General features: G+C 47.3%; 2 protein-coding genes across 3 annotated transcripts in view; one reads left to right on the plus strand and one right to left on the minus strand.

The window, feature by feature from the left end:
* PRRT3 (proline rich transmembrane protein 3) overlaps positions 1–13000 on the minus strand; it is a 61885-nt gene extending 48885 nt beyond the window's left edge. For both annotated transcript variants that reach the window (XM_044301682.1, XM_044301683.1), the window contains exon 1: positions 12865–13000. The gene's annotated coding sequence lies outside the window, so the exon portion shown is untranslated. The remainder of the gene's footprint in view (positions 1–12864) is intronic.
* Positions 3299–4834, plus strand: LOC122944124 (spidroin-1-like). The gene has a single exon (XM_044302354.1). It carries the CDS (start codon positions 3299–3301, stop codon positions 4832–4834), a length of 1536 nt encoding a protein of 511 aa, XP_044158289.1.
* Positions 13001–13736: the final 736 nt, after the last annotated feature.

Below are 13736 nucleotides of genomic sequence, written 5' to 3' on the forward strand. Positions count from 1 at the left end.
GACAGTCACTCTCAGTATTATTGTCACTAGCCTCCTAAAATGAATAAGGGTATGCTGTAATTTTGCAACTGAACACTAGATGTCACTGCAGCAGGAGGCGCTTCACAGGAAACCATCTCGCTTTACAGCCTGTTGTGAACATGAATGTTCTCCTGTTAACACAGGTAAACCCCATGCAGAATCTGGACCAGATCGTGACAGTGCTAATGAGGAATTTGTTGTCCATCCTCCAAACAAGGGGCGGACTGGCCGTAGATCCTACAGGAAAATTTCCCAGTGGGCCGAGCCCTTCTTACTGCCACTGGCCAGGTACATAACGATCTGATGCGCTCAGCATTATTTAATGGTAGGACCATCAGCTATTGAATTCAACTGTATCACCGTCCTCAGTATTTTATACTGCATTGCGGTATTTGGGTTACCTGGGGCGGTATTTTGTGCTGCACTACGTTATTGCAGGCCCCGCCTACTTCTGTTGTCCCTGCCTAGATTTGGCTTGTGTTGCCCCGACATCTGTAAATTTGGACTCACCTACGACATGGGGCCACTTGTAGGTTTTCTTCCAGGGCCACTTAAAAGGGGTTATCCCATCACAAAAATAAATCTGAAATCATATACTACATGACAATCTATTTCTAACAAAGCTAGAACCAGCCCTGGACCTCCCATGGATCCAGAGATCTCCCCATTCATTACTCTCCTAGATTTATATCAAGCTGGCAGCTCAGGGGGCGTGTCTTTTCTGCTGCAGCTCAGGGGGCGTGTCTTTTCTGCTGCAGTTCAGGGGGCCTGTCTTTTCTGCTGCAGCTCAGGGGGCGTGTCTTTTCTGCTGCAGCTCAGGGGGGTGTGTCTTTTCTGCTGCAGCTCAGGTGGGCGTGTCTTTTCTGCTGCAGCTCAGGGGGCGTGTCTTTTCTGCTGCAGCTCAGGGGGCCTGTCTTTTCTGCTGCAGCTCAGGGGGCCTGTCTTTTCTGCTGCAGCTTAGGGGGCGTGTCTTTTCTGCTGCAGCTTAGGGGGCGTGTCTTTTTTGCTGCAGCTCTCTCCCTATCACAGCTCAGGAGGCAGTTGAAGGATAAAGAAATAAGAAAAAAACAAGCAGCAGGTGGCGCCATACAGATACATTTTATTAAATAACTCAGGGGTTATACTAAATTTTGAATTGCATGCAATTACAAAAAAGATTCAGATCCAGGTGCTGGTATTAAAACTGTCAAATATTTTTCATGGGACAATCCTTTTAAGTTCCCAGTCTTCCCCTGCACCAAACTCAGACTCCCACGGCTCTGCTGAACTGAACCTAGGTGACAGAGAACCGCAGAGGGTCAGGGTGTTGCTGCTATTATATGCACGCTTAGCAGTGCAGCCATAGGGGGTGCTGAGGCAGCAGCTGCACCCGCGCCCTAAGGTCTCTTTGCCACATGTCGTCCTGAGATGATTCATGATGTTTGACCGGACCCTTCAAATTCAGGCTTCACCCTTTTCTTTAAACCCCAGTAAGGAAACCTATCTGTCCTCTGAAAGAATAATACACTCGTCTCCGTCGGCCCAGGCTGTTTATTTTGCTGACATGAGCAGTGGGACATGTGTGCAAACAATTCATGCATTTATGGCCTAAGGTGCACCTCCTTGACTCCGCACAACACCCATACTGTACAGAAAATGAGCAGGGTTATCCTTCACTTATTTAAAGGGCTTGTCCATTTTAGACAAACTATTCATTGGATTAGAGACATGTAAGGCATCATTTTCTCCTGTGGTGGCGCTGCAGGGAAACTGAAGACTGACTATCAAATTTCACTATAAATCGCAGCTGATTGCTGGGGTTTACAGCAGAGGGACATTTTGTGATCTGATTATTGCCAAGGAAGTAGGCATTAAACTTAAAGGGGTTTTTCTATGACTATAAAATTATAATAACAATAATAACTTCTGGTATTATTGCATTATTGTTATTATTATTATTTTATGGTGATAGAAACACTCCTTTAAGTTTAGGTGAAAATCTTCTTTAAAGGGCTATCTTGTTTAGAAAAACAACTTTCAGATAACTTATAATGAGTTAATGGAGTCAAGAGCAAAGAGTTCCGCTCTGGAGGACCCAGCTCATTCCATGAATTTTTGATTCCAATGAGAAATGTGCAATACTTTATTTCTCCTGTGGTGGCGCTGCAGAGGATTTGAATACTTGCAGCCAGTGTCACCTACAATTACAGACGATCACTGTGGATCCAATCAGTGGGACAACCTCTGGATCCACTCTAACAGGCTGAACTGGACAGACGTGTCTGTGTGACCTGTGGCCAGTTTATGGTCAAGGGGCCTTTCTAAGTTTTCTAATCCCTTTAAGGAGACGTGTTGCATAGAGTAATCCTGTAATAAGAAAAGTGAGAAGTCTGATGACCTAGCAATGCTGAGAATTTTGGTGGAGAATAGCGGCTGCTGTACAATGCCGCCACCTAATTACGTGTCACACACTGCAGATTTCTCAGACCTGATTCATCAACACAAATGTAGTAACTAGAACTGGGGCGATACAATAAGGACGAGCCGTATAATCACCGGCAGAGATTTATGTGGCCATAAAGTCTATCACAGACTGTGATCACATTGAAAAGCAGCATGAAGAATATGAAGTTAGTTATTATTAGTCTATCTATCTATCCATCTATCTTCTCTAGCAGATGAGACCCCTTAAGCCCTCCATTGTTTTACACACCCAACTCTTTAGGTAAAAGTTCCAAAGGTCCATATAACATACAACCCTACAAAAGTTTGTGGAAGGATCCTGCAGTTATGTCTTGTTCATACTTAGAGCAATTGTCTGTATTATGTATGTGCACCGCTTATCATATGGACAGCGCTATGGAATGAATGGCGCTTTAATAATAATAATATTGACCGCTCTATGCAGTCTTTTACATTATAGCGGGGCGGGGGGGGGGACAGCAGAGAAGTTTAGTGCCTTTTATTCCGCCTCACCGTGACGTTTTACAGCACAGTGTAACACGAGACATGTCGTTCAGTTTTTATATGAGGGCCGTGCAATGTGCTGGGACTTTCTACAGACAGCGCAAAATAAACAAGAAGCACCACCAGCATGGGAGTCATGCACGTCTGAAAAAAATCCCATACAAAATAGTCATTGAGTCGTCCTTCACGTCGTCAAATGTTCTGTTCAGCAGTTTAATCTGAAAAATGATTGGGAAGCAATGTGGTGACCCCTGATTCTCATATCTGTGTCCAAAAGTCATCATTGGAGGCCAGGATACAGAGACTGGGGTGTGGACCGGGAAGAGGCAGCATGGGAGCGGCAGGGAACCTGGGAAGAGGCAGCATGGGAGCGGCAGGGAACCTGGGAAAAGGCGGCATGGGAGCGGCAGGGAACCTGGGAAGAGGCGGCATGGGAACGGCAGGGAACCTGGGAAGAGGCGGCATGGGAGCGGCAGGGAACCTGGGAAGAGGCAGCATGGGAGCGGCAGGGAACCTGGGAAGAGGCGGCATGGGAGCGGCAGGGAACCTGGGAAGAGGCGGCATGGGAACGGCAGGGAACCTGGGAAGAGGCAGCATGGGAGCGGCAGGGAACCTGGGAAAAGGCGGCATGGGAGCGGCAGGGAACCTGGGAAGAGGCGGCATGGGAGCGGCAGGGAACCTGGGAAGAGGCGACATGGGAGCAGCAGGGAACCTGGGAAGAGTATTCAAGGATGTAGCAAGGAACCTCGGAAGAAGCGGTATGAAAGCAGCAAAGAACCTGGGAAAAGGCGTCATAGGAGCAGCAGAGAACCTGGGAAGAGGCGGCATAGGAGCGGCACGGAACCTGGGAAGAGGCGGCATGGGAGCGGCAGGGAACCTGGGAAGAGGCGGCATAGGAGCGGCAGGGAACCTGGGAAGAGGCGGCATGAGAGCGGCAGGGAACCTGGGAAGAAGCGGCATGGGAGCGGCAGGGAACCTGGGAAGAGGCGTCATGGGAGCGGCAGGGAACCTGGGAAGAGGCGGCATGGGAGTGGCAAGGAACCTGGGAAGAGTCTTCAAGGATGTAGCAAGGAACCTCGGAAGAAGCGGCATGGAAGCAGCAAAGAACCTGGGAATAGGCGGCATAGGAGCACCAGAGAACCTGGGAAGAGGTTGCATAGGAGCAGCAGAGAACCTGGGAAGAGGTGGCATAGGAGCAGCAGAGAACCTGGAAAGAGGTGGCATAGGAGCGGCACGGAACCTGGGAAGAGACAGCATAGGAACGTCAGAGAACCTGGGAAGAGGCAGCATAGGAACGTCAGAGAACCTGGGAAGAGGCAGCATAGGAACGTCAGAGAACCTGGGAAGAGGCAGCATAGGAACGTCAAAGAACTTGGGAAAAGGCAGCATAGGAACGTCAGAGAACCTGGGAAGAGGCAGCATAGGAACGTCAGAGAACCTGGGAAGAGGCAGCATAGGAACGTCAGAGAACCTGGGAAGAGGCAGCATAGGAACGTCAGAGAACCTAGGAAGAGGCAGCATAGGAACGTCAGAGAACCTGGGAAGAGGCAGCATAGGAACGTCAGAGAACCTGGGAAGAGGCAGCATAGGAACGTCAGAGAACCTGGGAAGAGATGGCATGGGAGCGGCACGGAACCTGGGAAGAGGCGGCATAGGAGCGTCAGAGAACCTGGGAAGAGGCAGCATAGGAATGTCAGAGAACCTGGGAAGAGATGGCATGGGAGCGGCAGGGAACATGGGAAGAGGCAGCATAGGAACGTCAGAGAACCTGGGAAGAGATGGCATGGGAGCGGCAGGGAACATGGGAAGAGGCAGCATGGGATTGGGAAGGTGTGTCGAGGAAGAGGTAGCATGGGACCGACAGTGAACCTGGAAAGAGGTGCATGTGATTGGCAGGGGGCCCAGGAAAAGGCAAAATGGGAGCAGCAGGGAACTATGGAAGAGATGGCATGGGATCAGCGGGGATCCCAGAAAAAGGCGGCATGGGAGTAAAGGAAGTATGACTTTTGACAACCTCTTAAAATGATTTCCCAGCTTGGTGCCAAGATCCAGTCATCTCCAGTCCTTGAGCAGCTGACTGCCCTGTGCTTAATCTGGGATTACAACACGGGAACCACTAAATAGATTGCCTGTGATATCACCATACTGGGTGTACAAGCACATGCATTGTGGTGGAGCCGAGCATTAAATATTCCCCCAGCAGATTTCGTTATCCGTGTGACCTGCTGACAGCAGACATTCCCCATATTAATGGGTTTGTTCTGATTAGATCCTTTGTCCAGCCTGGGAAAAAAATTCTCCTTTGCATATACACAAATAGCAATACACACCTTACCACAAAACAATTACATCGTGATGTAAGGATAATGCATGCAATGGGTGTGAAGTTTAATAGACTGGAAGAGTATGGGCAGGGAGTGCGGGATCATGCCCTGCCCCCGCCCTGTCTAGATCAGCATTAGTCAACCCCTATGCAGTCTGAATTGAGACACCGCACGCATTAGTTCATATTTTGCACCTGCCAAAAGATAAAAGGGGCCTTCTTGGATCTGATAGGTGGGGGTCTGACTCCCGGCACCCCCACTGATCAGCTGTTTGAAGAACACATGGCCTTAATGCTGCTCAGTCCCATTCAAGTGAATAGGACTGAGTTGCAATTCCAAAAATAGCCACTATAAAATGTGTGGCGCTGTGTGCGGAGCTGATTAGAGGAATGGCCGTGGTCGGACCACACCCCCCGAGGATAGGTCATCGATTTCTAAAACCCTCCTTTAAATGTCATAATAGAAAACCATTGTGTAAAAGCAGCTTCAGCTCTGAAGGAATTGAATGCAATACTACATTTCACCTCTAGTGGCCGCTGCTGTGAAAATGCATAGCTGAAAACAAGGCAGCCAGAGCTGATCGCCATGGATTGGTGAAATTGTACTCTCTGTTTTAAAAAATGAAATTGTAATTTTAAGGTGAGGCTTGTAACAGAAGTTGTTTGTGACTTTACTATGGGACCCGATCACTTGTAACTATGGCCCTGGACTACTTTATGGGATTTCCTGTGGACTGAGGATGATGGGAGTTTCATGCCCAGAACACCTGGAGCCTGCACCTGACACATGAGAAGCATTATTACTATTATTACCGCTGCTCCTCCACGTAGTGTTTATTGTGTGTGAGAAACTGCCAGCATGTGGGTTTGAGCAGGCCCCGCACCGCATTCACCTGGCGACACATTCCATTAGCTCTAGTGCCCATTCTTGTCTGGACTTGATCTTCGAGAGTGTTTGAAGTGGCAGCCATGAAATAGTTTATCAGTGAGTTCAAAAATTCTTCCTAATTTTTATTCTCATGAAAAGCTGATATTAAAGGGGTTGTCCAAAAAAGTTAAAAAAAATTAACAGCGCTCATTATGGATGGATTCTGCTATTGCAATGTTGCCCAATCCAAATAAACGAACTGCAATACCAGACGCAGTCTATGGACCAGGGTGGCGCTGTTTCTTGGTGAAAAAAAGCTGGGATATTGCTCTACGATATCTCCATCAGCCCCATAGATGTGAACACATGCGTACCACCTCTTCATTCACCCACAAGACTCCTGAGGGGGTCTCACTGATCGTCAGCCCCAAGTAATCACACCTGCCCTGTACAATGGGTGTTCCCGGTAGGCCAGGACTTAAAGTATCTAATGAACGGGGGTTGAAAATGTTAAGAGGTGTACATTTGTCTATTAAAGTCTATGGTTGTGTGAAATGGTGTGAACAGAAACTTAAAATATCAGGCATTGGGAGGGCAGCGCGCAGTCAGGTCCTTCCGGTTCCCTCCAGTGCAGAGCGCGTTCATGTCGATGAGGTGATTCTTTTTTTTCTTCTTACCAATTGGTGCCACTAAACCACTATTTTTACTAGGGGGACTATTGGGTGGCATTTTATATACAGGGGACACTATCGGGGCAGCACAATTGGAGGGTATTTTATATACAGGGGTACTGTGGGGGGATTTTATATACAGGAGGGCACTGTTGGGGGGATTTTACATAGAGTGGGTACTGTTGGAGGCAGAACACTGTGGGGGGCCTTATATATATACTGGAAGAAGTTGTTGGTTTGTGTGCGAATGCACACAGTAGGGTATTTGTTTGGCGCACAAAAGGACGACCTTTTGTGCGCCAAACAAATACCCTACTGTGTGCATTCGCACACAAACCAGCAACTTCTTCCTTCACAGCCCCTAGGAGTCCTTGGCAACTCCACCCTAAGGGACCGAACGGGTATTGGCAGCACCGACCCTTCCAAAAAAACCAACGCCCCCTTATTTCTCCACGTGTACCTACCTTCACGGACGTTGAGCTCCAACCAGCACAACACCAAAAGGTGAGCACACTTCGACCATTACGCAAAACAACACAACCGCTACCCTCCACCCTATGAGCGCCTCTCCCCTCTCTTTTCTCTCTCGCCAAATTGCCTTATATATACTGGGGCTACTATGGGGGGCATTATAGACACTGGGGCCACTACAGGGGGGCCATAATAGATACCAGGGGCACTGTGGGGGTGTACTGATGGCACTGCACGAGTTAGGATGCTAAAAAAAGAAAAACTATAAAATTCATCTGTTTTTTCATTGCCGTTTTTTAACAGCCACGAAAAATGGACAAAAAATGGACGCAGAATGACCATTAATTTCACTGTCGTGTGAATGTAGCCTGAGGCCTCAAACACACGACCGTATGTATTTTGTGGTCCACAAAAAACGGATCCGCAAAAAATACGGATGACGACTGTGTGCATTTCGTATTTTGCGGAACGGAACAGCCGGACCCTAATAGAACAGCACTATCCTTGTCTGTAATGCGGACAATAATAGGACATGTTCTATTTTTTGGCGGAACGGAAATACGGACATACGGAAACGGAATGCACAAAGAGTTACTTCCGTTTCTTTTGCGGACCCATTGAAATGAATGGCTCCGCAAAAAAACAAAACGTAACGGACACAGAAGGAATATACGTTCGTGTGCATGAGGCCTAAGGCAGAGAAGACAATAGGGAAGAGCTTGTGAATTCGGGCGACTGGGTGACCTGAAGATTGGATCCAGTAGTTGTAAAATGGCTGACTAAGGTTGCAACTTCCTGTCTCCAGTTACCTTAGGAAGAGCAGCTCTGGAGCACAAACTGCTGCTCTGTCTAGTAAAATACTGGGCAGACTAAGGCATCATGCACACGGCCGTTGTTTTAGTCCGCATCCAAGCCGCAGTTTTGGCGGCTCGGATGTGGACCCATTCAATTCAATGGGGCCGCAAAAGATGCGGACAGCGCAAAAAAATATGACCTATCCTATACTTGTCCGCGTTTTGCGGACAAGAATAGGCAGTTATATTAATGGCTGTCCGTGCCGTTCTGCAAATTGTGGAACGCACACGGACGCCATACGTGTTTTGCGGATCCGCGATTTGCGGACCACAAAACACACAACGGTCGTGTGCGTGAGGCCTAAGAGGGAGAAAAATAGTAAGTTGACGGTTCTGAGTGATGCATTATTCCCCACAAAATGACTCCCTGATGTGCGGACTACAATAGCGCGGTAAATTTATGATCTATTAATAGTCGAGTGCGATTCATTTATATTTTTTTTTAGTTCCCCTCGGAGAAGAAAAAGCCCGATCCACTTAACAAAAAAGTCAGCACATAAAGGGGCCCCTACTGTTACCTCCCGCCTCCGGAGAGCTGCGGTTTGAGGCTTTGTGTAATGTTTATTCCACGTTTCCCGAGGCCGAGGTGACACTAAACTGCAACAGCTCTGCTGCCTTCACATAAGGACTACAGACGAGCCTCTGCTGAACGAAGCTGGAGCCATTTCCCCCTCGCACAGTGACGATAATTGGATCGGATGGCGAAAGCTACGAGTGATATCCTACAGGAGCCCCCAGCTGATCTGCTTCAAATCAGGGGATACGTGAAATCTTAGCGGAAGTAAAGCTCCCCCACTCCTGTCCTCTTTGTAACCCGTCTTTTTGAATGTTTGTGCTCATTTTTTATTTTTTTTTACAAATTTATATTTGTAAACTGAAAACTACCATCCAGCTTCTGTTGACGGACCTGACATGTCTTCATTTCGAATTCTGATATTCTGATTCTGATTGGCCTGGTAAATTTTTGTTTCCATCAAAGGCCCTGATCATCCAGTTGTGTCGCTAAAACCCCCATGATAAGCTGCTTGGGGCGGCACATTCAAGTGTTACGTGGTCATGCCAAGTCCTCCAGAGTGGCAGCAGCTCTCTGGCTAATAAGGGGTCTTGAGTGGGGGGGGCTCTTCCTCTAGGATGGCCATAGGCCCATCAGGACGACCCTTTAATACTTGCCCAAAGTTGTGATGAGCCAAGCGCCCTGAGCAAAATTACTGTAAAACTAAACCATAAAAAGATCCAGCATCAGAAGTGAGCCTGCTTGCTGACGTTTTCAGGGTATTAACATGAGATTTTTTGGACCGTGCTGCAAAAAAATAATAATACAAAAAACAATAAAAAGTATAATTGTATAAGGATGATGGACTTTCCATTTGCTGACTACAGACCCAAGGGGTGGACACATGTTTAGGGATTTGCATCTCAGATGAGATGGTTCTTGCCTTTCTCTGGATCAACACTTATTTATCAATGTCCTGTTAGACCATATGGACATTAAGGAGGGGCTCCCCCAATGAAGACCCCCCCCTCTTTTATCCAGTGGAGAACCGCTTGTTCGGGTGTTGATTTGAATGGCCAGCCTGTAGACGTATGGTTGGCTGATTGCCAGGGATTCTGAAGCTGGACCTGCAGCCATTAGCTGGGCCAGGCCGAATCCAGGCTGAGAGGGGTTATCATTATGCGACCACCCCTTTAAGGCTACTTTCACACTAGCGTTTTTTTCCGCTGGATGCGGCGGGGTTCAGCAAAAACGCTTCCGTTACTGATAATACAACCGTCCGCATCCATTATAAACGGATCCGGTTACCTTTAACGTAGCCAAGACGGATCCATCATGAACTCCATTGAAAGTCAATGGGGGATGGATCAGTTTTATATTGTGGCAGAGAAAACGAATCCTTTCCCATTGACTTGCATTGCTTGCTCCACATCCCAGGACGGTAAGCAAACTACAACATGTTGCGGTCTGGGAACGCAACTACACGGAACGCAATGCATTCCGGTGCTCTCTGTTCTGTTCAGTTTTTTCCCCATTGACAATGAATGGGGGCAAAACGGAAGCATTTTTTTTTTTTCCGGTATTGAGCCCCCATGACGGAACTCAATACCTGAAAACTAAAACGCTAATGTGAAAGTAGCTTAAGCTTTATTGTATGGGCAGATATGCTTAGGGCTGGATATGGCGGTCCGCTGTACATCCGGTAACACATCAGCAATGATCTGTCAGGATAAGCAGCTTTCAGAATGAGCTTTAAGTGTCTCAGTGAACGCGGTCAAATGGGGCAACCTTCCCGTCTCCGTGCAGGATGTCACATTACCAGGATATACAGTGCAAAATAAATATCCTCTGCAGAGCGGCGTTACTTATCTCCAGGTACCTGATCAACAGGTTTAATGACACAGAGCGGCGTCTGAGACAACACATCAAAGGTCACTGATATATGTCAGCAAGCTAATCCCTGGCAGATGCTAGAATAGTGCCGCTCCACCATGCGATACCTGGGCCGCCTAGCGCCACGTGCTATTCTAGAACCTCAGGGGTGAAAGAGCGCTGTCTTTCTAGGGTGAGCTGTGTTTGTAGATCACCTTGTATTTTGAAGAACCTTAAGGGCTGTTTGTTCAGAACCTTGTGCTGAGTGCTGCTGTTCTAGAACTTCAAGTGTTGGGCTGGGTTCACACCTGAGCGTATTGGATAAGCGCGGTTTACAGACGTTTTTATTGGGCGTTTTTTAGGTGTATTTTGGGGCGTTTTTGTATTTTGGAAACGCGCGTCGTACGCGCGTTCTTGCAATTGACCACAAAGAAAAACAGAGGTGTTACCCACGACAATACGCCCCAAAGAAGCTCCTGTACTTCTTGGGGCGTTGGGCGTTTTACAGCACGATCGTACGCGCTGTAAAACGCTCAGGTGAGAACCATGCCCATAGGGAATCATTGGTTTTTGCCTGTTGAGCGTTTTACAGCGCGTAGGAACGCGCTCTAAAACGCTCAGGTGTGAACCCAGCCTAAGAGTGCTGCTGTTCTAGAACTTCAAGTGTTAGAGTGCTGCTGTTCTAGAACCTCATGTAAGAGTGCTACTGTCACAGAACCTCAAGTGTTAGTGTTGTTGCTTTAGAACTTCAAGTGTTAGAGTGCTGCTGTTCTAGAACCTCATGTAAGAGTGCTACTGTCACAGAACCTCAAGTGTTAGAGTGCTGCTGTTGTACAACCTCATGTGTTAGAGTGCTGCTACTCTAAAACATAAAGTGCTAGGTTTAAGTTTTAGTTGTGCTAGAAACACAAATTTGCTGCTGCTCAGGAACCTTAAGTATTAGACTGCTGTTGTTCTAGAACCTCAAGTGTCAGAATGATGCTGGTCTAGAACCTCCGTTGCTTCTTTTCTAGAAGTTCAAGTGTTGGGTGGCTGCTGTGCAAGGACCTGAAATGTTAGTGTGCTGCTATTCTAGAACTTCATTGGATAGATTGATGCTGTTCTAGAACTTCAAATGTTCGGTGGCTGCTGTGCAAGGACCTCATCAGTTAGACTGCTGCTGTTCTAGAAGTTCAAATGTTAGAGTGTAGCTGTTCTTGAACTTCATTTGATGGAGGGCTGCTGTTGTGGAATGGCAAGTATAAGCGCGCTCCTGTTCTGTAACATTAGGTGGTAGAGTGCTGCTGTTCTAGAACCCCAAGTGTGATACTATTACCGTTTTAGAGCCTCAAGTGTTCTAGAACTTCATTTGATGGAGTGCTGCTGCTGTTGTATAGCATTCGGTGTTGAAGTGCTGCTGTTCTAGAACCTCAAGGTTAGGGTACGGCCACACGGTCAGGTTTCTGTATGCAGTTTTGGAAGCCAAAATCAGGAGTTGATTATAAATGAAAAGATGCAACTTCTGCTCTTGTCTGAATTCCCTCCTGGCTTTGGCTTCCAAAACTGCATGCAGACACCTGACCGTGTGGCCGTACCCGTGGCGGGCCGCTCTGGTAGATCTAGAAGTGTTATAGTCCTGTTTTTCTGAAACATCATGCTCAATGGCAGTATCGCTGTTCTAGAACTGTGTGTGCCAATGTATCGCACATGTCACTGTGTTACCTTTCTGGAACCCCATCTGTCAGCATCCTGCTTTATTAGACTTCAGTGTGCGGATTCTCTACAGCCTCAAATGACAACATTTCTAGAACCCCAGATTTTCTTGCACCCCAAGAATCAGCCTACAGTTTTTTAATGACTATAGGTGTCAATGTACCTGTTCGTGTGGGAGCCAAAACATAGAGAATATATATACGTGGCCCTTCCATGTTATACTACGCTGTCATCGCATTGCTTTGGGACTTCGAAATGTCTATTCCTATGATCAAATTTTGCAAAACAAAAACTGGGGGTGCACCTTGGGCGTGTGACATGATATCCCCCGTGTAGGAGAATATAGAAATGTCCCATATCAGGACACTTGTCAGCTTCACATTGTGTGCAAGGACTGAACTCGGGGACTGCAGCTGCTTATCACCTGTATGAATGAGCCTTGTGTAGCCATGTTCCCTGAGATCAGCCCTTGGGGACCTGACGATGTCCGCAGAGCGCACACCAGCAGAGCTGAGCTTGTCACTTGGCACAGCATAAGATTTCAAGTGAAACCTGCGGCATGATCTCAGGGAGCACTCATGATGCAGCCCCCAAAGAGTCAAATGGCAAATTCAGCTCTGCTACATCACTTTCCGCTATATAATCAGTCTTACCTTCGTATATACTCCCTCCTGCTGCGAAGAATCCTGATGCTTTTGGCCGAAAAATGATAAATCCCCAAATGACAGCGGATGAATGAGGCTCGTCGCCCCCGCTGTACAGTCCTTGGATCCTGTGCCTGACTGTTTCTCTGCCTCCCTCCAAGTGGCTTCAATAATCTGCACAGAGCGTAATAAAGCTCAGGGTTACACCTCCAAATCTGACTGAGCCAGAAAAAAACTCTGTGCTAGAGGACTGCCTCGTTCCTGCTCAGCCACTATTCAACCTCTGCTATGTGCATGCCAGGGAGCAGAGACTCCTGGAAACTGGCAGCAAGCAGGAGACCGCCGCCGGGCTCTTTTTTGGGTTTTTCCTTTGTTGTTCTATTGGGGGGAAAAAAATAAACAAATTCTATGAAAAATACGCCAAATTCATAGAGCATGTTGTGATTAAAGAAAGACAACCCCTACTTCCCGTGCAGATATCATTTCACATCATCGATGAAGGATTTTGTTCCTTTTGTAAGAGACAGAAACTTGGAGGTGACTCCAAGAAAAGAATGCGACTCCCTCTGCGCCAGGTCCTGGTCCGGAGAGGTTGTGAGGCCTCAGGAATAAAACGCGCACTGAAAGTCCTGACACTTTCTAATAAACTTTGTGTTTCAATTCTTCGCTGTCTGCAAGATCTCTGCTTGCTGTGAACATTCTAGTTTCTTTTCAGAGGCTGAAAACCTGTACTTACCTGGTTGACCTTGACGGACTTAGGTCTATTTTCACTTGTTCTATGTAACTACGTAAGCTTAAACTTCTCACAGCTGAGGGTTTGCTGCAAATAATCCAGTCTAGACAATGATCTGTGAGCTCAACAGACTCCAGGCTGATACTTT

Source organism: Bufo gargarizans, chromosome 7 (genome assembly GCF_014858855.1).
Source record: "Bufo gargarizans isolate SCDJY-AF-19 chromosome 7, ASM1485885v1, whole genome shotgun sequence".
Lineage (NCBI taxonomy): Eukaryota > Metazoa > Chordata > Amphibia > Anura > Bufonidae > Bufo > Bufo gargarizans.

Coding starts and splice junctions, on each gene's coding strand:
- LOC122944124 (XM_044302354.1), top strand. CDS start 3,299: ATGGGAGCGGCAGGGAACCTGGGAAGAGGCAGCATGGGAGCGGCAGGG.